General features: G+C 42.2%; 1 protein-coding gene across 2 annotated transcripts in view; it reads left to right on the top strand.

Moving 5' to 3' along the window:
* LOC143776709 (LON peptidase N-terminal domain and RING finger protein 1-like) overlaps positions 1-10066 on the top strand; it is a 55564-nt gene extending 45498 nt beyond the window's left edge. For both annotated transcript variants that reach the window (XM_077266391.1, XM_077266390.1), the window contains exon 11: positions 9409-10066. In XM_077266391.1, coding sequence (XP_077122506.1) covers positions 9409-9564 — 156 coding nt within the window. In that variant the 3' untranslated portion in view covers positions 9565-10066. The remainder of the gene's footprint in view (positions 1-9408) is intronic.
* Positions 10067-26578: the final 16512 nt, after the last annotated feature.

The raw sequence follows: 26578 nt of genomic DNA, 5'->3' as shown, positions 1-26578 counted from the left end.
ACGTGGCTGTGTTATATGCTACATGGCTGTGTTATATGCTGCGTGGCTGTGCTATATCCTACTTGGATTGTGTTATATACGATGGGCGCAACCAATCAGTGACCGGCGCTGTCCGGCCGCGAATTGGCACGGGATTTGAACCACTCTTCGCTGATTGGTCGCGGCCGGCCGAATCCTGTGTATTATTGCATTATTCTTAAATCTTCATAAATTAACTACATACATATTCTAGAATACCCGATGCATTAGAATCAAGCCACCATCTAGTACTACATATTGGGATAGGATATTGGAGATGGATATATCTAAGACATTTTTTTTCTTACCTCTAACATATAAAAAAAACCTTTTAATTGTTCTGACTTGGGGAATTATGATCTCAGGTAATTTGAAAGCCGTGAAAAATGAAACCCAAAAATTTCAATGGACTTTGCCTTCCACCTTCTTTTTTTTCGTACCACTTTTATGTATGTCCTGCTATAACCCAATCTCGTGGGCTGGTGGAGATGTGGGTGAGACGTGCTCAGAATCCAATCCGACTTGCTTCAACCCTTCGCTCGCACATTTGTTCTCCTGCATCCAAGTTTACTCTCAGCCTCTGATAATCACACACTGATCTCGCTCCACGTTTTATTACCGTCCCACATGTTCTCCGCAGGTACAGCAGCGATCGTTAAGCCGCACACAGCGTCCGCTGCGCTGCGCGTTAATCTCAGCCTGCTGTATACAGTCGTAAAAAAAAAGTAGATGGCAGAATGTTTGTAATATAAAGTTACTCTAAAGATCTCCTTTCACACTTGTCGAGAGGCTGAAACTAATTTGACATCGCCCATAAGATCCCATTGTAAAAAAATAAATAAATTAAGATGTGAACATGGTCTTAAGATATGAACATTGAATATTGCCTTGCGCAGGCGTGTACTCCAGAGGACAGAGAATGAACTTCAATCCAATATTGCGGCCAGCATGCAGCCAGCGGGTAAAGAAAGGGTGAATCAAACACGTGAAAACCCCGCCCATATGACCCAAAACTGGTCCCGCCAACTTCAGGTGACAGGTTCCCTTTAATTAAGGTGCGAACATGATCTCAAGGAAGGTGTGATCATTGTCTTAAGATATGAACATGGTGTTAATTAAGGTGAGAACATGGTGTTAATGAAGGTGTGAACATGGTCTTAAGGTGTGAACACGGTCATAATAAGGGGTGTGCATGGTCTTAAGGTGTGAATATGGTCTGTCTTCTCCACTCTAAAACTGCCCATGATTTTATGACGGGGTCCGCTAACAATGTGCTGTGTCATTGCCGGCAAGCCCTGCTAACCATTCCTCCTATATCAAGGGGTTGTCCAAAGTTTAGGTTACTGATTATTATCCCTAGAATAGGTCATCCATGTCAAATCTGTGGCGCACTTTCACTGATCAGCTGTGTGGAGTCCCTGCTGTGAATGTTGACATCGTATATATAACGGTGGATACCTTGGGATGGGTGGCGCCTGCGTAATGTGTCGCCGGAGTCAGCTTACTGCACTATGGCACCATTTTATTGAAGACACTGTGATTGCGAATTCACACAGTGTCTTCAACAAAATCGCCCTGGATTTCGCGGGATACACTACACACGCGTTGACTCCAGCGCCATTTTATTAAGAAATTGTACTACAATGACACTGTATAAACAGCATCACTGCATATAGCAGAAAATATTGGTCACTTTCTAAGCCCCGCCACAGACAGTTTCAAAGGAGTTGTGTAATGTCAGGTATGGGGGTCATCAGCTGACCGCCGACTATCATGACAACCCATGAGCGAGCCGCGATCACGCCGATGAGCGGAGAGAATGACGCTCACACATGCCGCTGTCAGGGATCGACCGCAGCATTTAGCAGGTTAACAATCTTGCGCACCCTCAATTTTTAGCGTCAGGTCCTGGCTGTAATACACGGTCATCACCTGCCAGGTATGGGGCGGGACTGCTGGATGAGCCCGCTACATATATCTGCTTCCGACTTGCGCCTTACATGTTCGGCAGATGTCGTGAAGGGGTTAAAACTTTAAAAGAGATGTCCAGTCATAAGCTTCAAGTCTGCAGTCAGATAAAGCGTGCACTGTAACGATTCTCCGGTGCTGGGAGCAGCGGTCGTGACACCGCATTTAGGAGATTTGCTTACATGCGGTCACATTCTGACTAGACGTGCGCAGATACAGTCTAGTCGGAATGTGGCCGGAAGTATGGATGTTATATACTTGTGGTGATATGACCGCCCGCGCCGGCACCGTAGAATCCTCGCAGTGCGTACGATGTGAGGATTCACAAGTCTGCCGTCACAGTCACCGCAGACTTGTAGCTTAAGGCCGGACATTCACTTTAAAGGAGTTTATATACACCATGTTCCATATTATTATGCAAGTGACATTTTTCTCGGATTTTCCTAAATGGTCGGTGCAAATGACAGTCAGTCTAATAAAAGTCATCACCCGTTAGATTATACATCGAATTTTACTGAAGAAACCTCCCAATGATAACAGTATAATCTCCAAAATGAATAAAAACTCACAATGCACTGTTCCAAATTATTATGCACAGTCGAATTTCTAAACATTTGATATGTTTTAAAGAACTGAAAATGCTCATTTGTGGAATTTGCAGCATTAGGAGGTCACATTCACTGAACAAAAAAGCTATTTAACTCCAAAACCTCCTAACAGGCCCAGTTACATGTTAACATAGGACCCTTCTTTGATGTCACATTCACAATTCTTGCATCCATTGAACTTGTGGGTTTTTGGAGAGTTTCTGCTTGTATTTCTTTGCATGAAGTCAGAATCGCCTCCCAGAGCTGCTGTTTTGATGTGAACTGCCTCCCACCCTCATAGATCTTTTGCTTGATGATCCTCCAAAGGTTCTCTATAGGGTTGAGGTCAGGGGAAGATGGTGGCCACACCGTGAGTTTATCTCCTTTTATGCCCATAGCAACCAATGGCTCAGAGGTATTCTTTGCAGCATGAGATGGGGCATTGTCAGCATGAAGATGATTTTGCTCCTGAAGGCACGTTTCTGCTTTTTATACCATGGAAGAAAGTTGTCAGTCAGAAACTCTATATACTTTGCAGAAGTCATTTTCACACCTTCAGGAACCTTAAAGGGCCCTACCAGCTGTTTCCCCATGCCCAAAACATGACTCCTCCACCTCCTTGCTGACATCGCAGCCTTGTTGGGACATGGTGGCCATCCTCCAACCATCCACTACTCCATCCATCTGGACCATGCAGGGTTGCTCGACACTCATCAGTGTGCAAGACTGTTTGAAAATTAGTCTTCATGTATGTTTGGGCACACTGCAACCGTTTCTGCTTGTGAACACTGTTTAGGGGTGGCCGAATAGTAGGTTTATGCACCACAGCAAGCCTTTGAAGGATCCTACACCTTGAGGTTCGAGGAACTCCAGAGGCACCAGCAGCTTCAAATAACTGTTTGCTGCTTTTTAATGGTATTTTGGCAGCTGCTCTCTTAATCCAATGAATTTGTCTGGCAGAAACCTTCCTCATTATGCCTTTATCTGCATGAACTCTGTCTGTGCTATGTTTTAGTCACAAATCTCTTCACAGTACGATGATCACTCTTACGTTTTCATCAAATATCTAATGTTTTCATCCCTTGACCAAGGCATTGCACTAATTGATGCTTTTCGGCAGCAGAGAAATCCTTTTTCTTTTCAATGTTACTTGAAAACTGTGGATTGCCTAATAATGTGGAACATCATTTTTAAGTAGTTTTCCTTTAATTAGAATCACCTGGGAAACTAATTATAACATGTGTTTAAGATTGATTTCAGTGATCCATTGAGCCCTGAGACACAATACCATCCACGAGTTTATTTGAAAAACAAAACAATGAAATCTTATAACACTTAAATCCAATTTGCATAATAATTTGGAACACGGTGTAGAAGATCTAGAACTCCTCTACTTTGTCCAGCTTGAGGCAGTGTCAATAATACTCCCAATTATGATATCCCAGTACAGATGCTGAGGGGACAGTGGCTGTGTGTAACATTTACCTAGGGGATACGGAAACCTAAATCAGTGTAATTCCCAGCACCTGTTACGGGACTAGGTACACAATGACAGTATTAAATTATTCATAACCATCACATTATCCCCCAGATCCCAGCGGGGGGGATCTAATTGCTGTGTTGTAAACCCTACCTTTGTTTGCCAGGCTTAAAGCTAAGCTGAAATCCCCTGGTAAGAGGGCCCAAGTTTCTAGGTGATAATATTATTCTGTTAAGATAATTATGCGTTACATTTGCTTTACTTAAAGGGATCTCGTATTAATTGTTCGTGCTTGTTGTTCTGTCTGTGCTCATGAAAACTGCTATTCTTAACATATGATATAGAGTTAATTTCATAGATGGATATTTTTAGATAGAGCTGGTGCAAACAAACACTTTTGCAATTTACTGCTTTTTAAAAATGGCAGCCATTCTTGAGATATTAACACTTTTCTTTAGTTTTAAAGCTTGTTGCTTAGGAGACCGACCACCGCTGCTGGACAGCAAAAGGTGCAGCGCTTACAAACTTTTCTGTTGAGCATTTAAACTGTCTTGAAGCTGCTGTTTAGCTTGTAAGCACTGCGCTGAAACTGGGAAGCTTCATAACAGTTTACACGCTCAATAGAAAAGGGCTTATGGGCTCTCCACATCTTTTGAGGTCTGGCAGCAGTGGTCGGTCTCCAAGGCACCGAGCTATAAGCGTAAGAAAAATGTAAATATCTCAATAACGGCTGAAAATTTTAATGTGGAAAATTCTTCCAGTTCTGTGAGATTCCTGAGTCCTCTTGCATGCACTGCTCTTTTGAGGTCTAGCCACAGATTTTCAATGGTATTCAGAAGAGGGGACTGTGAGGGCCATTGTAAAATTTTCAGCTGGTGCCTTTTGAGGTCGTCAGTTGTGGATTTTGACATTTGTTTAGGATCGTTATCTATTTGTAGAAGCCATCCTCTTTCCAACTTCATCTTTTTTACATATGGTGTTATGTTTGCATCAAGAATTTGATGACATTAAATTGAGTCCATTCTTCCCTCTACCCATGCAACGTTCCCCGTACCATTGGCTGCAGCACAACCGCAAAGCATGATTGATCCACCTCCATGCTTATTGGTTGGCGAGATGATCTTTTCCTGAAATTCTGTGCCCTTTTTTCTCCAAAGATATCTTTGATTACTGTGGCCAAAGAGTTCTATTTTGATCTCTTCGATCCACAGGACTTGTTTCCAAAATGCATCAGGCTTCTTTAGATGTTCTTTTACATACTTCTGACTCTGAATTTTAGGCCGGTTTCACACGTCAGTATCTCCAGTACGTGAGGTGACAGTTTCCTCACGTACCGGAGCCACTGACACACGTAGACCCATTAAAATCAATGCATCTGTGCAGATGTCATTGATTTTTTGCTGACCGTGTCTCCGTGTGCCAAACACGGAGAATTGTCAGTGTTCGTGGGAGCGCACGTATTACACGGACCCATTAAAGTCAATGGGTCCGTGTAAAACACGGACCTCACACGGACGTTCTCCGTGTGCGGTCCCTGTGGCGTGCAGGAGACAGCGCTACAGTAAGCGCTGTCCCCCCCACATGGTGCTGAAGCCGCGATTCATATGTTCTGTGCAGCAGCGTTTGCTGCATAGAAGATATGAATAATAGTGTTTAAATGAAAGATCTACCTGTCCGCCGCCCCCCCACCCCCTGTGCGCCCCCCCGCTGTTCAGAAAATACTCACCCGCTCCCACGTTGGCTGTCGCTGCTTCCTGGTCTGGCCGCGGCTTCTACTGTATGCGGTCATGTGGGGCCGCTCATTTACAATCATGAATAGTCGACTCCGCCCCTATGGGAGGTGGAGCCGCCTATTCATGACTGTAAATGAGCGGCCCCACGTGACCGCATACAGTGGAAGCCGCGGCCAGACCAGGAAGGAGCGACAGCCAACGAGGGATGCGGGTGAGTATTTTCTGAACAGCGGGGGGGCGCACAGGGGGTGGGGGGGTGGGGGGGCGGCGGACACATAGATCTTTCATTTAAACACTATTATTCATATCTTCTATGCAGCAAACGCTGCTGCACAGAACATATGAATCGCGGCTTCAGCACGATGCAGGGGACAGCGCTAAACTTTAGCGCTGTCTCCTGCACGCTCCGTGTGGTACCCACTCGCCACACGGGCGGCACACGTGTGCCGCACGTATGGCCTACGTGAGCTCACGGGCACACGGACACGGATAACTCCGGTACCGATTTTTTCCGGTACCGGAATTATCTGGACGTGTGGGACAGCCCTTATGGTGAGGACGCAGGAGAAGTTTTCTTCTGATGACTCTTCCACGAAGGCCATATTTGTGCTTGTGTCTTTGATCAGTAGAACAATGTACCACAACTCCAGAGTCTGCTAAATTTTTCTGAAGGTCTTTTCCAGTCAAACGGGGGTTCTGATTTGCTATTCTAGCAATCCTACGAGTAGTTCTCACTGAAATGTTGCTTGGTCTATCTTGACCTCCACTGTCCATGTTAACTGCTAACTTCTTATAGCCTTCTCCTGCTTTGTCGGCCTCAACCATTTTCATTTTCTGAGTGCTAGGCAGCTTCTTAGAAGAACCCATGGCGGCAGTTTTTCGGGCACAAAGTTAGAGGAGGCTGAGTTTTTATAAAGCTGGGAAACTTGCATCATGTGGCCTTTGCTAATGATTAAAGTGAACAAGCCATAACCCTAAGAGGCTAATTAAGGTATGAAACCTTGGTCAAAGTTATGTGAGCTCACAAATCTCCAAGGGTGCATCAACCCATTTCCCTTTTTATGATTTTTAAAATGAAAACGATGAATATATATATATATATATATATATATATATATATATATATATATATATATATATATATATATATATATATTTTCCTAAAATACAAAGGAATGATGTCATTTTTAACTTTAGGCCTTTTAGAGATCATGAACATGCTGCGTTTTTTACCGCGATGCGATTTTTTCGCGGAAAAGAAACGCATCATGTGCACAAAAATTGCAGAATGCATTCTAAATGATAGGATGCATTTTTTATGCGTTTTTATCGCGTTTTTATAGCCTTACAGTAATTTTGACCAGGGGTGCCCAAACTTATACATGCCACTGTGTCTAGCCTTTTTAGTCAACTAGGCATGATCATCAAGAAGGTGCCATGGAAATGTGGAGGACCACACCCACTTGGCTAAAAGGACGAGATTTCTATACCGTGAAGAGGAGGCCATATCTCGGGAATGGAGGGGCGCAGAAACAAAAGAAAAACAACGCCGGATTCAGGAGAACAGCGGTGTTTACATCCGGTTTAAAAAAAACTACAGATTTTTAGCAAGTAGTAGATCTTGTTTAAGAATAAATTAATCTGAAATCTAAATCAAAATAGCAAAGGACTTTGCGATTTTTTTTTTTTTTTTGGGTGGAGCTACCCTCGAAAAAGTCAAATATTGTGATTGTAATAGTAATACTCAGCAGATATGAACAGTCTGTTTCATGGCATGGAGGTGGTTAAAAACTGATGTTAGCAAACTCAGTGCACCGTGTAGAGCTGTTCCCCCTGCTCGCACCCCGCAGTCCTCCTCCTTGCCCACACTGCCGGCTTCTGAAAGCAAGATTGATGCGGCTGTCCATTAAAAAGCCGCCAGGTGCTTGCAAGCAAATGACTGGAAAATGTTCTCAAAACCAAAATAGCATACTTAAAGACTCCGAGGGGACGCTTTCACCCAAACAGGGCATTATAAATGAGTGTTTTACTGTCCTTTTTTATTTTTTTCGCTTCCTTAATATTCTGGAATCGGAGAATAGTCTGTGATGTTCAACTGCCATATCTGCGGTCTGATCCATATATCTTTGGTGTTAAGACAGTATTTTCTGGTGCTCTCTGCCTGTAATTGTTTTACTAAAATAATTAATTATTCGTATTTTTTTTTTTTTTTTAGGAAAATCTGATTAATAAAACCAGATGAGTTTGGGAATGATCTTGTTTTTTTGATGTTGTGCTACCAGGGCTGTGGAGTCGGCAAGCCAAACCTCCGACTCCTCAGTTTCCATGACTCCGACTCCACCAAAATGGGCTCCGACTCTGACTCCACGACTCCGACTCCACAGCCCTGACAGGGCTGTGGAGTCCGTAAGCCAAACCTCCGACTGACTCCTCAATTTCCATGACACCGACTCCAACTCCGACTCCACCAAAATGGGCTCCGACTCCACAACTCCGACTCTGACTCTGACTCCACAGCCCTGCGTGCTTCTCTGATCACTTACAGCATGGAAGGGGAAGGATACATTTTTTTAGATGACAGTTTTCTGAACCTGTCGATAATGGTGGGACCAGACCACCATCTGATGTGTACGGGGGGCTCTTGACTGTGCCACGACAGATCATGTTGGGAGAGAAGGATTGGGCCTTTGCAGTTTCAAAGGCTGATTCTTTTGTCTTCCGGTAGATAAACCGCTCCTTGAGCAGTCTGGCAGCAAGCATGAGCACTTGACTGAGTCAGGGAGGCGAAGGCTTGGGAAGTGCTTAGACACGCCCATAGCACTTAAATCTCTTTTGTATATAAATTAAATGAGCTTTTTTTTTTTAATAGTCAGGGAGGAACTTGACCAAATAAATATTTTGCTTTTTTAGTGGTGGTGGGGGATTGTTCTGACAGATTCTCTTTTAGAGGACCACTAGAGATAGAGTTTTTTTTTAAATTCATTTTCTACTATTCGTCTTTTTTTTATCTGCTTGTTTTCTTTGATCCTATTTTGTCACAAATTAAAACCGAATCAATATACAGCAAGAAGTCTCTTCTGTGCTCTCCGGAGCTCAGCTGTGCCCCCCACCATCCACCCAGTAATCTTTAGACCATGGGCTGCAGCAGGAGCCTCTCCCCTCTGCAATAAAACTAAAGCTGGCTATACACGTGAGATTACAACCATTCATTCGGCATACTATTGACCTTCCTGACTCCCTCATATGCATGAACACTCTTGAATGAGTGGACATGTATTTTCCATGTAAAAAGTGGAGAAAGGTTTCGCCAGGCTCCTTCAGCAGTGGGTAATCTTCAGATCAGCCAATAAAAGTCCAACAGACCTGATCCTATCCCTCTTTAAGGGGATAGTTACCCATCAGATTGTCCCGCTCTTCTTAAAGATTGCTAAGCCTTCACACTTCCCGGTAAGACAGTAGGGCCTTATCTGGCCACCAGCTTGAGATGAAACTGGTCAGCGGGACATTATTCACCATGTTCTTGCCAGATTTATAGGTTTATTGTTTTATGAACTTCCATTGTGACTGAACATGCTCATTTTTTAGGTCTTTTTCCATCTCGTTTTCTTTGTCTCTTTTGCAGGGATCTCCAGACGGTCCGAACTGGTGTTGGTGGCTCTTGTCTGTGTTACCATTGGATCCGACATACCAGATGCTGATTCTCTCCATGACCTCGCTAAAAGAAAGGCTGTTCCACTTGAAGCACATTCTGTCCGTGTTCCTACAGAACAGATCTTAGGAATCGCCCATCCTTCTTAAGATGTGTCCCGTCCGTCCATTATAAAAAAATATGGGACTATGGTGCTTACTGGGCTGCCATCACTTGCCACTAACGGAAACCTTGACATTGGATTCAAGTGTGAAATAAATGAAGCACCATGTAACGGGAATGTGCCATAAGTAAAGTGTTTTTTTGGCAATTATTTTTTTTTCCTGTATCCCGTACTGCATTTCCTCAAACTTTATTGTTTGAGGAAATCCACATATATTAACAGTAATGAACAAACTTTGATCCTATCTTTTGTATTGAAGCATCTAATGAGCGTGTGCATAGGTCATTGTGACAGGGGAAGCTGTGCTATGGCCTATTGTGATCCTGTGTAATCTCCAGTATATAGAGGTGTTATTGTAGAACTGCCTCTGATGATAGTGAGCCTGCTGACAACTCATACTGAAAGGACGAGGAGTATGAATCTAAATTAATTCCAAAATTGCAAGATCATTTTTTAATAAGACCATGATATAAAGGAAAAAATTAATTGCCAAGATTAAAAAAAGATAGGCAAAGAAACCTGATTTTAAACAACAGTTAATTTTCTGACAGCACATTCCTTTTAAAGAGAATGTGTCAGCAGATTTTTGCTATGTAATCTGATGGGAGCATGAGGTGGGACACAGTGATGTGTCATGTATTAGGCCTTGTGCTGTTGTTTCAATACAATTAGTATTTTATCAGCAGGAGATTATCACTACCAGGCCTACAGCTCACATCCCTGCTAGCCCAATCACGCCCCCAGTGATTAGCAGCTTACTGTCTGAATACATTGTACACACAAAGCTGTGGTGTATGGACGGGATCAGCTTTCTGAGCTCTGCTACATGCTCAGCCTGTGATTGTGTCACAACTGCTGCACCCAGTAAACTAAGTGACACATCGTTGGAATCAGGATCTCTTTCCCTACATTATGCTGTTATCAGATGAGGTAGCAAAAACCTGGTAACAAATTCCCTTTAAGACGTATGGAAATCCAATTATGTCATTTCACTTTCTCCATTGACATGATCAGTGAAATTTTTTCTAAAAAAAAAAAAATGTCTTTAGTATGTCTACAAGCTGGTATTGGCCATTTTTTTCTATTTTGCAGTTCACTCTTAATGTCAACAAACCAGTGGCCAAACTGTTGCCGTGTGATTTTACTATACATTTACTGCCTTTTGCTTGATTTAAGTACTTTAATACTTAGTTGTTTCTCTATTTATTCTGAATTTATCTATAAGGCTTATTTGTAGGCAAGCTAAGCCGAACATAAACTTGGCACGACTATGAAAGTGTGATCTGGTTACCATTTCCCTGCAGTAGTATCCCGCAGGCACTCTTGCACTTTATCAAATGATTTAGCCGACTGCCATCATATTTCTGTTCATGAAAAAACTTTTGAAAAGCCTTTTTTTTTTCCTTTTAATTTTGTAAGTACATTATGTAGCATTGTTCAGAATTTACCATATTTGCAAAACTTGAATTTTGTTGTACGTGCTCATTTATCAGATTGTCCGGGAATATGATATTGATGACCTATCCCTGGAATAGGTAATCAATATTCAGATCAGTAGGGCTCTGACACCTGCCGGTATCACCGATCAAGTTGCCTAAACAGAGCTAAAAAGCAGCCCATCACTGTATGTGTAGCATTCTCTGCCAGGTGCTGCAGATCAGCTCCTACTGTACTGCTGATCTGCAGTACTTGGCAGTTACTACTACACATTGATCAGAGCTGTGCTGTTTAGAAGGCGATCAGTGGAGGTTCTGGGTGTCGGACCCCAGAAAATAGGTCATCAATATCATAGAGACTTGGAAAACAAAAGAATAATGTCTGTCCCTACACAGTCTAGGATACATGATAAGAGCTCGGGTACTCGACAGATTTAGCTCTAACAATCAGTACTAGTTATTGTACTTTCATAACAATGATTACAAGATGGCATGTAACTTATTATTATATGCCTTTTGTGTTGCTCTTTAAACTTAAATGGGCCAATTCACCACTTTTCTTAGCAACGTTTTACCTCCAGCTCCAACAATTTTTTGAAAAGTGAGTTTAGGGGGAATGGCCAGAGAGATTCACTAGAATTTATGCCAAAAGGGTGGCATAAAATATAGCAGAAATGTACTTTAGTCCATGCCTGGAGTAAATTTTCTGATGCTGGCACATGGACACAAGCACATTTGCTGACACTTTCATAAGCTTTTTTATGAATTTGGTAAATCTTGCTCCAGCAGATTCTCGATCAAGGCTGGTGTATAAAATCAAAGTGTATTTTGATAAATGATCCCCTCCCCTTTAGCCTTTGAGAGTAAGGTTAATTTCCCGCTATAAGTTTTTTTATGTTGCGTATTTTTGCTAAAAAAAACAAACCCAAAACACAGCATCTTACAGTTAAAGAAAATTGAATGGGATTTACAGAAATCTCACGCTCACTGTGCCCCTTTGGGATTTGTAGAAATCTCACGCTCACTGTGCCGCTTTGGGATTTGTAGAAATCTCACGCTCACTGTGCCCCTTTGGGATTTGTAGAAATCTCACGCTCACTGTGCCCCTTTGGGATTTGTAGAAATCTCACGCTCACTGTGCTCCTTTGGGATTTGTAGAAATCTCACGCTCACTGTGCCCCTTTGGGATTTGTAGAAATCTCGCACTCACTCTGCCCCTTTGGGATTTGTAGAAATCTCGCACTCACTGTGCCCCTTTGGGATTTGTAGAAATCCCATGCTCACTGTGCCCCTTTGGGATTTGTAGAAATCTCGCACTCACTGTGCCCCTTTGGGATTTGTAGAAATCTCGCACTCACTGTGCCCCTTTGGGATTTGTAGAAACCTCACGTTCACTGTGCCCCTTTGGGATTTGTAGAAATCCCATGCTCACTGTGCCCCTTTGGGATTTGTAGAAACCTCATGCTAACTGTGCCCCTTTGGGATTTGTAGAAATCTCGCACTCACTGTGCCCCTTTGGGATTTGTAGAAACCTCACGTTCACTGTGCCCCTTTGGGATTTGTAGAAACCTCACGCTCACTGTGCCCCTTTGGGATTTGTAGAAATCTCGCACTCACTGTGCCCCTTTGGGATTTGTAGAAATCTCGCACTCACTGTGCCCCTTTGGGATTTGTAGAAATCTCATGCTCACTGTGCCCCTTTGGGATTTGTAGAAACCTCACGCTAACTGTGCCCCTTTGGGATTTGTATTTTTTTTTTTACTCAATGTAAATTGATCTGCGGAAAGCTTCTGAAATCCGCAACATGAATTTGTCTTGCGGGTACACTTAGTTTTATGTGCAGAATTTCCCCTTAGAAATTCATTACATGCGAAAAATCCACAGGTAAAAAATATGCATTTGGGTTTAGCGTGTTTCCACTATGGGAAACATTTAAAACACGACAGACCAAAAAGAGGCAAAAATCACAGCATCAAAAAAAGCAATAAAAATACAGTTAAAATACACACTCAAAAACTCAATTAAAAAAAAAAAAACGCGAGTAACCTAATTTGCATAATAGGCGCATAAAATGTGCAACTTCAAAAACTGATCGTGGGAACTTAAAGGGGTTGTGCAATAGTTGGAAAAATATCTTCTCAATAATAGCATCTATACTCCCCTCCGGTGTCGGTACAGTTACAGCGGTGTCAGCACTGGATTTGCCGGGAATCATGTGTCCAAAGGCAGGGAAAGTGAAGCCAGCGCCTATTGGCCGCAGTGATCGAGTGATGTTACGCGATCCCCAGGAGAGACAGTGCCGACACCGGAGGCGAGTGTAGGTGTTATTTTACAAGGGGGAAACATAGGGGTTGCCCTTGTAGTTACAACCACTTTTAAAAAAGGTTTCTTTTTTTTTGGTGGGGGGTAAGTATTGTTGAATACTAGTGAATGATGAGATTTAGGGATTGATGGTTACATAGATCCTGTCCAAAAAAATCTGGTAAATCGACCCAAAAGGAATACAATTTTAACATTTTCCAAGTATCTGAAAATAAGTTTCTATTCCGGTCCTAAGGGTTTAAAAAAAAAAATGTAATAGTGAAGGTTGAGCTAGGGATTGGATGTATTGAGTCGCTCAGGTTGAGGCCTACATCAGCTAAACACTATTGGCAGCACTGGTTGCTATGGGCAGTCCGGCCTAGCGTCCCTAGTAACCAGTCTGTCTTGCATTACTCAGGTCTGCATTTTGGGGGGATTCGTATGACGCCTTAGTAATTCCCAACAAGCCTGACAGATCCCAGTAGCCAAGTCATGTAGGATATCCACAGCCAATCTGAAGTGTATTTTTGTAGATCATATAGGGATTTCAATGGCCGATTTATATTACCTGTTTCTAATTTATTTGACTACCTCCTGCTTTTTTTTAAATTATTTTCCTAATGTTTTTTAAACCAGTTTTAATTTTATGTTGCCGAGTAATATGATCTAAGGCCCACATGACGTCACTCAGGTTGTAATAATTGATAAAATGGGATTTTAGTAGACATTTTAGCACATTATAGCAGTAAATGAGGATTCTGATATAATCCTTTTCTGTCACTTCTGAAGTAAATGATTTCATTACGCTTTTTCCTCATGCCGCTTTACTTTTTCTTTTTCTATCTCCATTGTTCATAATAAATAAATGACCTTGTTGATAGGTGGAAACTGTCAGCATGCATATACCTTTTTATAGTTTGTATTTCTTTGTGCTGTACGCTTGAGATGTTTTTCAGGCAGATTCTGCCCCAAAAACCACCTGGAAAAGCGCTAACTAAACGCTCGAAAGAACGAACATACGCATTTCTATGTAAAAACGATCCGCTGTTCATGTGTTCAGTCTTTTGGGTGTCTTTTAACCGTTTGTGGTTTGCAAAGACACCAAGCGGTTAAAAGAAGCCTTCTTCAGACGTTGAGGGCTCTGAAGACTCTTGGTATTTTATCATAGGAGTCAATGTCAACAGGTTGACACTGGCTTCGGGGATCAAAATGACAAGTAATGGTGAGTATGTAATCTATGTTTAATGTACTGTATGTCTATATGTATGTAATGTATGAATGTACTGTATGTAGTATGTATGTAGTATGTATGTATGTAGTATGTATGTATGTAGTATGTATGCAGTATGTATGTATGTATGTATGTTGTATATGTATGGAGTATGTATGGAGTATGTATGGATTTTTATTTTTTTTTCATTCAACACATTAGCCGGATGATGGGACTACTACTGTCCCATCATTGGCTAATGTGTCAATCACTGTCAGTGTAGCAGGCATCGTTCGATGGGACTTGTAGTCCCATCGGACGATGCCTGCACACACGCACAGACCCCCCACGCCACACAGACTCCCGGAACGCTGCACAGAGACCCCCCATGCCGCACAGAGACCCCCCACACCGTACAGAGACCCCCCATGCCGCATAGAGCCTGGGCAGCCCACATAGATCCCCGGCACGCCGCATAGAGCCCGGGCAGCCCGCACACATCCCTGCCAGGCTCGCACAGACCCCGCCCGCACACACAGACACAGTGTCCGCTGTTATGACCTGATGGGTACGAAGCAGTGCTGAGATGACCTGGTGGGTAAAACCAATCATGTACAAGCTCTGAGGAGGTGGTAACTTTACTGACCGCAAGCCCTGCACCTAACACCAACACTAGAAATAGCCGTGGAGCGTTCCTATCTCTGCCTAGACGCCTCTTCACAGCCTAAGAGCTAACTACCCCTGAACATGGAAACGGAAAACTATCTCGCCTCAGAGAAACCCCCAAAGGAAAGATAGCCCCCCACAAATATTGATGGTGAGTGGAGAGGGAAATGACAAACTCAGAAATGAAACTAGATTTTAGCAAAGGAGGCCAAAACTATCTAAATAGACAGAGCTAGAAAAGGCTACTGTGCGGTCAGTATTAAAAAACTAAATATCCACGCAGAGTTTACAAAAAATAACCTCCACACCGTGAGTCGGTGTGGAGGTTATTTTTTGTAAACTCTGCGTGGATCTGCTACCCCAGAGCTTCCAACTAGCCGCAATAATTCATACTGGCAAGCTGGACAAAAAGACATAACATTAACTTGAACTGAAGGTCATAAGCAGGGAAATACCCCCAAAACTAGCAGACTTATCTTAAGCTGAAATGAACTGGCCAACAGAGCACTTCCAGGAAAGGACTGAGTCCACAGGAGGAACATTGACAGCTGGCATTGACTACAGACAAGAGCCCAGTTAAATAACAAGACCAGGGAACCGATTAGTGAATGCAGCTGCTAAGTTCCACTAGAAACCACCAGAGGGAGCCCAAGAACGGAATTCACAACAGTCCGCCCACGCACCGCCCACACTCTTCCCCCCTACGGAACAGCATATAGAAGGACAGAAAGGGCTTATTTACGTTCCGATATTTGTGTCCCATTGACTTGCATTGGTATCGGTATCGGCGATATCCGATGTTTTTTGGATATCGGCCGATCCAATCCGATACCGATACTTTTGAATATCGGAAGGTATCGCTCAACACTACTCATGTGTATACAAAATACTAAATAGAGACCTATACAATAATTTAAAATAGCACTGCTATATTACAACTTTGTGCAGTTAGAGTACTAAAAAGAGAGATATACTGTGATTTAAAATAGCATTCATATATTACACCCTTGTGCAGTTAGAGTACTAAATAGAGACATATACAGTGATTTAAAATAGCCTTATATTACACCCTTGTGCAGTTAGAGTACAAAATAGAGACATATACAGTGATTTAAACAGCCTTCCTATATTACACCCTTGTACAGTTAGAGTATTAAATAGAGACATATACAACAAAAAATAGCTTTCCTGTTGCGTGTATCCAAGTACCAACAAAATATCATCTTTCATTTCCTCATACAGTTAAATCTAGCTAAATAAAAGCAAAACTGTAATATAAATATATATATCTATATATATATATAGATAGATATATATATATATATATATATATAGATATGTAGCAAAGATGGTAGTATTTTCATTTAATGATTGTATAAACACAAGGTAAGGCTTCTCTTTATTCCTGTTTGTGAACTAAGACATGAACACTTTCGACTGAAACTACGTTTCAAATGTTATAATAAAATTACTAAAATTTTGTAAATTGTAAACTGTGTAACACGTATCCAACATACACAGAGGACTCTTGATTTACAGTACTGTTTTTAACTAAGTTCTTAGAATGTGTACAATACTTTGTAATGGGATATTCATTCCCACATGTAACATTTAGCCCTTTTTTTAACAAATTCTCTCGAGATCTGGTAAATTGCGGGACTAAACAGGATTAGAAATTGTACAACAATAGCGGAGTAGTCATGCATGATCGCACATGCTTTACAGTTGCTGACACTTAATACTAAGGAAATCCTGAAAATATGATCTGTTGGTGGCTCTTGAGGGCCGGAGTTGGGGAACACTGTTCTAGAACATCCAAGGTAATTTCTGATCTACCTATCCATCCACATGTACTAATAAATGGTATTTCCTGTTAAAGCTGATCGGATTTACAGCTAGGGGTAACTATACAAATATGTAGTATTCAACAGATATATTCACGTGGGTGAGCTGCCATGCTATTCCAAGCAGGAGATTCTCAAACCAGTATCCTTATCGTAAACATTTACAGCATATCCATGAGTCTCACCCACCCCACAACAGAGACCCTCTTGCCCAAGTTCACATTTGCTTGCTAATTAACTCCTTCTACAAGTCAATAGAGAATGCAACCCACCCGACAATTGACTCCTCTAGCACAACGGAGGTCAGCAGGGGACCTCTGTTCTGAATATACTGTAGGTATGGATCCCACAAGTGGAAGCTGCAGCGATCAGACCTTTATGGCATATACTAGTGGAATACCTCTAAAGGGGTGGGGTGGGTGGCGTCTCCTCGTTATGCAGAAGGGCATGTAGATTGAAGTTGTCCATTTTGTGCATTACCTTTAGTGTCAATGATATTATGCAGAAGAACTGTAAATTATAGCATCTATAATATGGACATAAGAGGTGTAAAAAGTGCAGACAGTGTGGATTCTATCTGGTGCTGTTATCAGTCCCATCAATTAGTTCTTCTAGTTAGTGCTGTCCAGTGGTTTCGAGAGATCTTTTTTGCCCACATAGGACAGATATGGAAGGAAATATCGATTCACCAGTAAATTACTTTCCTTCACTTAAATTGGATCTTTTAACACATTACACAATATAAATTGAATACATTATTAAATACATCTTTGACCTGATGAAAATCTATGTTCAAATGTCGGTACAATCCTGTTATTGATTTGAGCATTTTATGAGTCCAGCAAATGGGTAAGAGAACTCGTGAGTCCAAATGTATTCAATCTCCGCCCATTAAGCCTTTCTGACAGCTATTTAGTCTCCCGACAACCCAATCAGCTTGATGGTTGCAGTTTGTTATTATCGTTGTGAGATCTCAGCAGGAAGGAGGGACACTGAGAAACTGTCAATCAGGCTAGGTTGAGGATAAAGTTTAAACTTTCAGAAAGGAATATTCTGACAAGGAATTCCACAGTAAATACACAGACCCTCCTTTGGTCTAAGAGATATATTTAATAATGTATGCAGGTTGTAATGTGAAATCTAGTGTCAGATCACCTATAAAACTCAACAGGGTCAGACGTGATATATTAGCAAGTCAAAAGTCAATTTTTAAAGTTGATGATTTGGATGCATTAAAATGGGCAAATGTAAAGCCCCCGAGCACAATAGGTAGCTGTTAGCCGAACAATGGTTTTGTCAATGGTTATCTCTCTCAGCTCACCCACACACGATATTTTTTGGGTCAACTTCTGTGTTTCCTATGAGAGCAGCTTCCAGACTTGACTGCCTCCGGCTTAACTCATGGAGAACATAAGGATTGGCAGTTTAAAATCGGATATGCCCATTCCTTCTCTCACAAGAAATTATCTGTCTGGAGAGAGCTGGGAGACCCTAATACACATTCGATCCTACTAATATCAGCAGGCTTGGCTGACGTAATGCCAATGTGTATGGGAGCCTTAATGATCTGACTAGGGTAAGATGTATATGTTGATGGTTAGACAACTGTGTCAGATCATTTCCAAAATGGCAATCTTGAGGGGTGCTCCTAGTGTGTAGTGGTTAGTACCTACCAAAAGAAAGTCTTTCGGAAAGACAACTGGTGATCCAGTGATACCGTCATGGACATTCAAGGCTCATAGATGCTCGTGAGGGTGAAGGCTGGGCAGGTTGGTATGATCCTATAGAAAATCTAATGTAGCCAAAATTGCTGAACAAGTCAATGTTGGCCTTGATAGGTGCCAGAACATGTGGAGCATCACAGTGAGTTGTGTAAAAGATTGGAGACTGGTCAGTGCACCCATGCTCAACCCTGTCCACATCAAGAAGCACCTACAATGAGTTAGTGGGCATTACCAATAGACCTTGGAGGAGAGGAAGAAGACCTTGCCTGAGGAACGGTGATTATTTTTCATCACGGAGATGACCAAGTATATAGCATATATCTCCTGGTGAGAGGAATATATTAGAGGGGGTTTTCTCACTGTTGATTGAGTTCCCCTTTGGGTAAAGAAGTAGAAATATTTTTCCCCCCGTTGCAGCCAGAGTGCAGTTCATTCAATAATTTTGGTCATACCCTTTGGAATAATAAAAAATGTCTAACGCTATTACGCCTTCTTCATTATTTAGTAATTACTAGAGACACATCTACAGAGCTTCATCAGCATTGGCTCGGGTACCATAAAAAGTGTAGTGTCTGTTCACACCAGTGTTATGGCTGCCATTTAGAACTGGCGAATGGCCATGGGAGTATTAGCTGCGAGTGATTTATAGGTTAATATTGGTTGTTATTTTAACAGCTAGTCAATTCCATTAAAGGGGTTTTACCTCTATACAAAGTGATATTATCTATACGTTACACTAGAAAACCTCTGGTTAATTATGCTGTAGCTTGAGTCACGTGCTGCATCTTCGGCTGTGCAACATTGTTTGCAGAGAATTACAGCAAAGATCTATTTAGTTGAATGGAAGCAAAAGAAATGCCAAAGGGACATCTGTTGTATGGATCCTGGTGGTCCCAGAAGTCTGACAAATCAGATTGTAAGGGCACATATTAGTGATATGCTTTTACATACTCTTAACAAAATTGTGTTACACTCATAATGCAACCCTGTGTAAGCATATGGACTGCATCCTAAACATTTCGGAGGTGTTTAAAGGGAATCTGTCATCAGGTTTTTTTTAATTTATTCTGAGAGCAGAATAATGTAGGGGCAAACACCCTGATTCCAGGGAAGTGTCAGTTACTGGGCTGTGTGCTATAGTTTAAATACAATCAGTGTTTTATCAGAAGGAGATTATCACTACAGGACTAGGTATCACATGCAGGCCAGTCAGGCTCATCTGTGTAACCACCTCTGATTGGCAGCTTTCTGACAGTGTGTACAGGAAGCTACCAATCAGGGTTGTGGGCGGGGTTATACATAGCTCAGCATTCTGCTACATCTATAGCAGAGAAAACAGGGATTCTATCAAAACCGCACCAAGTAACCCAGTAAGTGATATATCACGAGTCGGGGTCTCATCCCCTAAGTCATACTGCTCTCGGGTTACATAGCAAAAACCTGATGACAGATTCCCTTTAAGTGCTGTCCTTAACCCCACTTCTGGCTTTCCCATATTTTTTCTATGGCTTGATAAAGGCCCTGCGTGGCTGAAACTTTGTGATTTTTCTGTCTTAATAAAGTTATCAAGAGGAGGACATCTGGTGCACTGGTTCCTGGATTTCTCTTTCACTTACTAGAAGTTCATATAACAATGTCCAGTAGTCGACCCTCTAAATAATAATGACTCAGGCGTCACTTATGCTGGTTTACCTCCCTCTACAGTTTTGGGTGCACAGATTCAGATTTTCTTTTTTGCTGAAGAAGCAGCATTTTTTTAAGCTCCAACATGAAGATTTCTTCGTTATTTTATGGCACTAGAGCCGAACAGTTGGCCCCGATGTTGTTGTGACTTTTCAATAGGTTTTGACATCCCTCAAAGGAAATGAAAGTCAGTAGAAACTGTTTAGTTCCATCTGTAATGTCGCACTATGATATTTTTTGTTTGGCTACTATTTAAATAAATCATCGATACCTGGAGAGAGTGCGGTCGTGTCTTTGCTGCTGTACAGAACCAGCTGTGACATCCAACATGCTCAAAGGATCTTCTAATAAATCACGAAACACAGAGTTTGTGCCAAAGACTTCAGATTGTACAGGATTTTTAGATTTTTTTTATACATTTTGTAATAACCGATATATACCGTATTTTGTTTTTGCATCCCTATCTTTCTAGAACCATAACTTTAAATTTCTATCAAAATAGCTTTAAGATAGTTTTTAACCGGATTAGGTTTTTTTGCTTTTTTTTTTTACATTTTTCTCCGTTCTTCATAAAAAAAAAAGCTCGCTGTCATAAAATGAAGCAGATTTATTTAAGCATGACTGTTCCAACCAAGTACAGGCACTAGGAGCACCTTTGCCATGGTCAAATGTTTCAGTGCACCTTCCCACCTACTGCAACACAATTAAGCAAGAGGCACCACTAACCAAACAACACCATGAAGACCACGAAGATCTTCAAACACCATGAAGACCACGAAGATCTCCAAACAAGTCAGGGACAAAATTGTTGAGAAGTACAAGTCAGGGTTGGGTTATAAAAAAAAATATATATATATCCCAATCTCTAATGATTTCCCCGAAGCACCTTCAAATCCATTACCATCAAATGGAAAGAACACGGTACCACAACAAACCTGCCAAGAGAGGGTCGCCCACCAAAACTGTCAGGCCAGGCAAGGAGGGCATTAATCAGAGAGGCAGCACAGAGACCAAGGGTTACCCTGAAGGAGCAGACAAGTTCCCAAGCAGAGACTGGAGTATCTGTCCCTACGACAACAATCGTCAAGTCGTACACTCCATAGAGGTGGCCTTTATGGGAGAGTGGCCAGGAAAAAGCCTTTACTTATAAAAATTGTAAGGCTTGTTTTGAGTTTGCCAAAAGACGTGTGGGAGACTCTCCAAATGCATGGAAGAAGGTGCTGTGGTCAGATGAGACCAAAATTGAACTTTTTGGCCACCATTGTAAATGCTATGCCTGGCGCCAAACCAACACAGCTCATCACCCCAAGAACACAATTCCAATAGTGAAACATGATGGTGGCAGCATCATGGGGATGTTTTTCGGCAGCAGTGACAGGGAGTATGGTTTTAGTTGAGGGGAAGATGGATGGTGCCTAGATACAGGGATATTGAGCAAAACCTGTTTCAGTCAGTCAGTGATTTGAGACTGGGATGGAGGTTCAGCTTCCAACAAGACAATGACCCAAAGCATACTGCTAGAGCAACACTCGAGTGGTTTAAGGGGAAACGTGTAAATGTGCTGGAGTGGCCTAGTCAAAAGTCAGACCTTAATCCAATTGAGAATCTGTGGTCAGACTTGAAGATTTCTGTTCACCAGAGGAAACCATCTAACTTGAAGGAGCTGAATCCGTTTTGCCTTGAGGAATGGGCAAAAATCCCAGTGGCATGATGTGGAAAGCTCATAGACTTATACAGTGACTTGCAGCTGTAATTTCCACAAATGGAGGATCTACAAAGTGCAGACTTTACAGAGTGAATAGTTATGCACACTGAAGTTTTTATTTATTTTCTCTTATTTGTTGTTTGCTTCAGAAAAAAAGAAAAGAAAATGTTCACAGTTTTAGGCATGTTCTTTACATGAACTGATGCAAACTGTCAAAATAAAACAGAAAAATTCCAGGTTGTGAGGCAGAAAAATACGAAAAATGTCAAGGGGTTGAATAATTTCGCAAGCCACTCTACAACTTCCCACCTGTTTGTTGTCCCTCTATCTCCACCATTCCCTTATTTAATTGACAGCTCTATCTTCAAAGAGCCAGAGAAGGTCAGAAATAGATGTAAAAGAAGCAGATGAGAAGGTTTATATAAATGATTGGCCCTGCCATGTAGCACCGAGCGCCTGTACTTGCTTTAAACAGTCATCCTGTGCTGACAGACTCTTTTTTAGAAGTGCATGCCTCTTATTAAATCCAATACAAATTACCCAGCCATAGTCTAGCCAAGATTTGCACTATCCTTTACGCCACTTTCTAGCATCAATTGTAGTAAATTTGTCCCTTTCCGCAAAATCCCATTCACTTTTTATAAAAAGTGTCGTAAGCAGGAAGGAAAGTTTAAAAATATTAAAAAAAAATGATGAATATTTGGGGTGCACCTTAATTTTCAACTTTTTTACATCATAAAGTGTTGTAAAACTATAATAACTGTCCCCTAAATATTGCAGAATAGTGTAGTTTTCTATTCTAGGTGATGGTTTAAAGAAAGGTTTGCCGACATACGGTCCATCGGAACATCTTGTTGTGTATAGGTTAATTATGGAAGTATTACAGCATCTTATACAAAGCACAAAGCATAAATGAAGTGTGAACCAAAAGGACATTTTTTTAGGTGTTGACTTTCACATGGATTTTGTTGCACCTAAATCTGCCTCCAATTCTTTGAACTGGGTTTCCACAGTTCTGTTCACATGGATCACTCACGCAGATTTTCAGTAACACTACGGAACAGAATCACCCGTAGAAATAAGTTCCATACGATTTTTTCGATTGGAAATGCAGATAATGACAATGTGGAACAACAATCCTTGTTCTAAGCTGCTGCCTAAGAAATCCATGGGGGTAGCATTTGATTTCTTTCATAGAAATACACATTGGACAAATGTTATCATCAGTTAACAAGTCCCCCCCCAAAAAAAAAATAAACTTGACCAGACGAGAGAAAATGGATTTTGGATGTCGTAAAAGATGTAGATCTTGGCCCTACGGTAGCATTATCCAGCAGCTACCCAACATTATCATGTTCCCTCGGTTATACATCATGAATCCAAATATCATTCCCCGTCCACTAGATGTCAATACAGAACCTTCAAAGCCGGCAATACGTAAGGAATGAAGTCACCCAACTCACAGGAGATGTAGTGATTCATTACAACAGTTATGTCACATGTTAAAAGGGCAAAGTGAAACCTTTGAAGAGCTCATGTCTGCCGGTATTGCTCTGTAAGCACAATTCTAGAAAAATTAAATGCAAAAAGCCAAAATCAGATACATGTTTTCATGACTTCTGCTCCAGCTACTAATGCTGAGAGCTTCATCTATTGGTACTGCCTTGCAGAAACTTGTCCTCTTCTCCCAACTCCTCAAGAGCCATAGATGTGTGACCACTGCAGATGTATCAGCTGTCCCTGCTAAAAGGGTTGCCGTAAATTGCCTGGTACCTGGGAATTATGACCACTATGACACTTACTAAGGCGGCAATTCATGCCTGGCTACTTTCACAGAACATACAGGAAGCTTCCAGAAAAAGGGGAGGCTTTGTGGAGGCGTTAGCATATCAGTAGGAGGCTTACCTCTTGGTGGACCCTCTAAAAATGATTAATGCCGTTACTGTTGGACCCTTCTGCCCCCACGAATGTTCTTCTTGAACCATGTTGGTGTTATCTATGTTGGGTTTTTTGCCCTTACGGAACACTTATTATTTTGGCACTGATGTTACGTAAGTGTTACATTGCCAGAGAGGAGATGGCTTGGGAGATGGGGCGTCAATGAGTAAAGTGTATCAGTTGTCCTGAGCAGGCTGAAGTTGAGAAACTAGACCTACAGAAGAGTTGGGAACCTGCGAAAGAGCTAAGGAGGGTATTAACAGTGCATGGGCTGAACGTGTGTTTTTTTACAGAGACAGCCATGCAAAAAAGGTGAGTCATTGAAAGCTCAAATGCCACGTCAATGAAGCTGAAGTAAGCACGTGAGGCTCCTGATGGCTGCAAGGGTTGAGGTGACCGGACATGAATGGACCTTTGACACCCAGCAGAAACAAGTCCAAAGGGATGAGTAAGAGAGATGGTGAAAAGCAGATGGTTGAGAGGTGTGACTAGAAGACCTGAGTGAACCTAAGAGATACCATGCTGGAAGAGATGAGAGTGTCCAGTGAGCAACTGTAACGTAAAAAGGCACATTATTTAGCGTTCAAGTTTCTACCTCTAATTGGAACAAACGAGACTGTTATAAGTCATCTTTGTGGCAGTCGTGACTACTCCTGTTGGTGCTTCTGCATTATTGCTCAGTTAAAGGAGTTTTATGCAACCATATGGCAGCAGCAATTTTTGAAAAATTGTGACAAAATTATAGTATTTTTCAGCTATTTTTTTCTGAAAGATTTGGAGACTTGTGATAAAATCGTGATATATTGACACAGTTGCATAATGCAGTGAAGATCGATTCTTTGTCCAGCAATCTGAGGAGCGAGCTAGTTGGAGAAAATTGCTTTTTGCTCGTAGATCTATACAGGCCACTTAGCAGAAGGAAGTAGGTTGTTTATAAGTATGTCTGTGCTTGTCTATATTTGCTTGCATTGTATATGCATAAGTGTGAATACACGTATCCTTACTTATGAGGAGGATGTACTAAGGCCCAGGTTCGGATACAGAAGGCTGGAAGACAAGTGAGAAGCCAGGTCTTGGCACATGCAAGAAACTCAGGACCAGTAGTACAGGTGCAATGGAATAAAGCAAGGATAAATGCAGAATCAGAGCGTTAGAGCACAAATGTTGGAGCTCACCAAGCACAGGATACAAAAGTCTTAATCCTCAAACTCAGTTGTGTGTCTTAGTGGGCCTTAAATAGGATTAGTGAGATGATGTCACTGAGCCACGCCAGGCAACATGCAAAATGTGACGTGGAGAACAACAGAGGGCAGTGGACCTAGGTGAAGGAAGCAGAACTCAGGATATCCAGAACAGGTGTGTAACATTAAGTGTGTGTATATGGATTGCCCCCACGTAAGGGCAATGGGGTAATCAGCACCGGGTCCTTTGGTTCGGGGGAAGTCACGGTGGCCAGACCCGGTCTGTAGCCCTTTGAGGGGCGCCCAACAAAAGGAATAGTTCTTATGGGGAAAGGTCTTTAAAGGGGAAATGTTCGTGACGCCACCTGTGGTATTCGGTCAGGGTGACCGACGCTGCCTAGGGGTACGCTGGGTTGATGTTATGGCAGCAAGATGGTATACTTTCCCACTGGTGAAGTGTATCCCCAGGGCTTCCCAGAGGTGTAGGTTGTGATGGTGGATGATGTAAGGCTCAGAGAATAACGAGGACACAAGGTTGCAGTCTCTTTACCTTTACTGGAGGCTTCAGCATCCACAGTCCAGGGTACAGACCACAGGGTAGGCAGAGTCCGGCCGGTCTGAAGGCAAATCCAGAGTCCCCTTATCCAGGTGGAAATCAGAGTAGCCTTCCTCTAGCGCCTGTGTGTTGTAGTACCTCCCTGCTGAGCTTCTCGGTAAGGTCCTCACAACTGTTGTAGATGTTCTAGATGTTATTTCTTCCTCTCTGTCCCCCAGATGGTGTGGATAGGACAAACCCGTATGACTGATGGCCTGAGGCTTGTTTATAGGGACCCTAGAGACACCCCGACCCCCACAAGTTGCCACTGTGTCTCCTAGGTATTAAGGTCGGGCAGCCAACTTGGAATTGACTGTCCTGCCGGTCTCTGGAGCAAGGCTTAGAGACAGTTGCTCCCTCGGTGTTCCGGCCACCGGCTTCGCGCCTCAGAAGGAGGCAGCCTATTGCAGGACAGAACTCCTTCTGGTGTTATCTGCTTGTGCTATGACTTCGTTTCTCACCCTCTACAACACAATTCTCTTCGTGTCCTTTCTTAGGATGCTGCCGCACGTGGGGCAGGCACAGCTCCATCTCTTTCTGTCTTCCTAGGCCTCTGACAGGATCCCACCCCTGTCAGGGACCCTCTATCTGCAGCTCCGATGTTCCTCCTTTCCCCCTGTCTGCCTGACAGGTGTTGCCTGGGCAAAGCCCAGTCAGCTTCTCTCTAACTTTCTATCCAGCCCACCAGTTTTACCCT

This window comes from Ranitomeya variabilis, chromosome 5 (genome assembly GCF_051348905.1).
Source record: "Ranitomeya variabilis isolate aRanVar5 chromosome 5, aRanVar5.hap1, whole genome shotgun sequence".
In the NCBI taxonomy this organism is placed as follows: Eukaryota; Metazoa; Chordata; class Amphibia; order Anura; family Dendrobatidae; genus Ranitomeya; species Ranitomeya variabilis.
The sequence above is the reverse complement of the archived record's forward strand: the minus strand, read 5'-3'. Positions and strand labels throughout refer to the sequence as shown.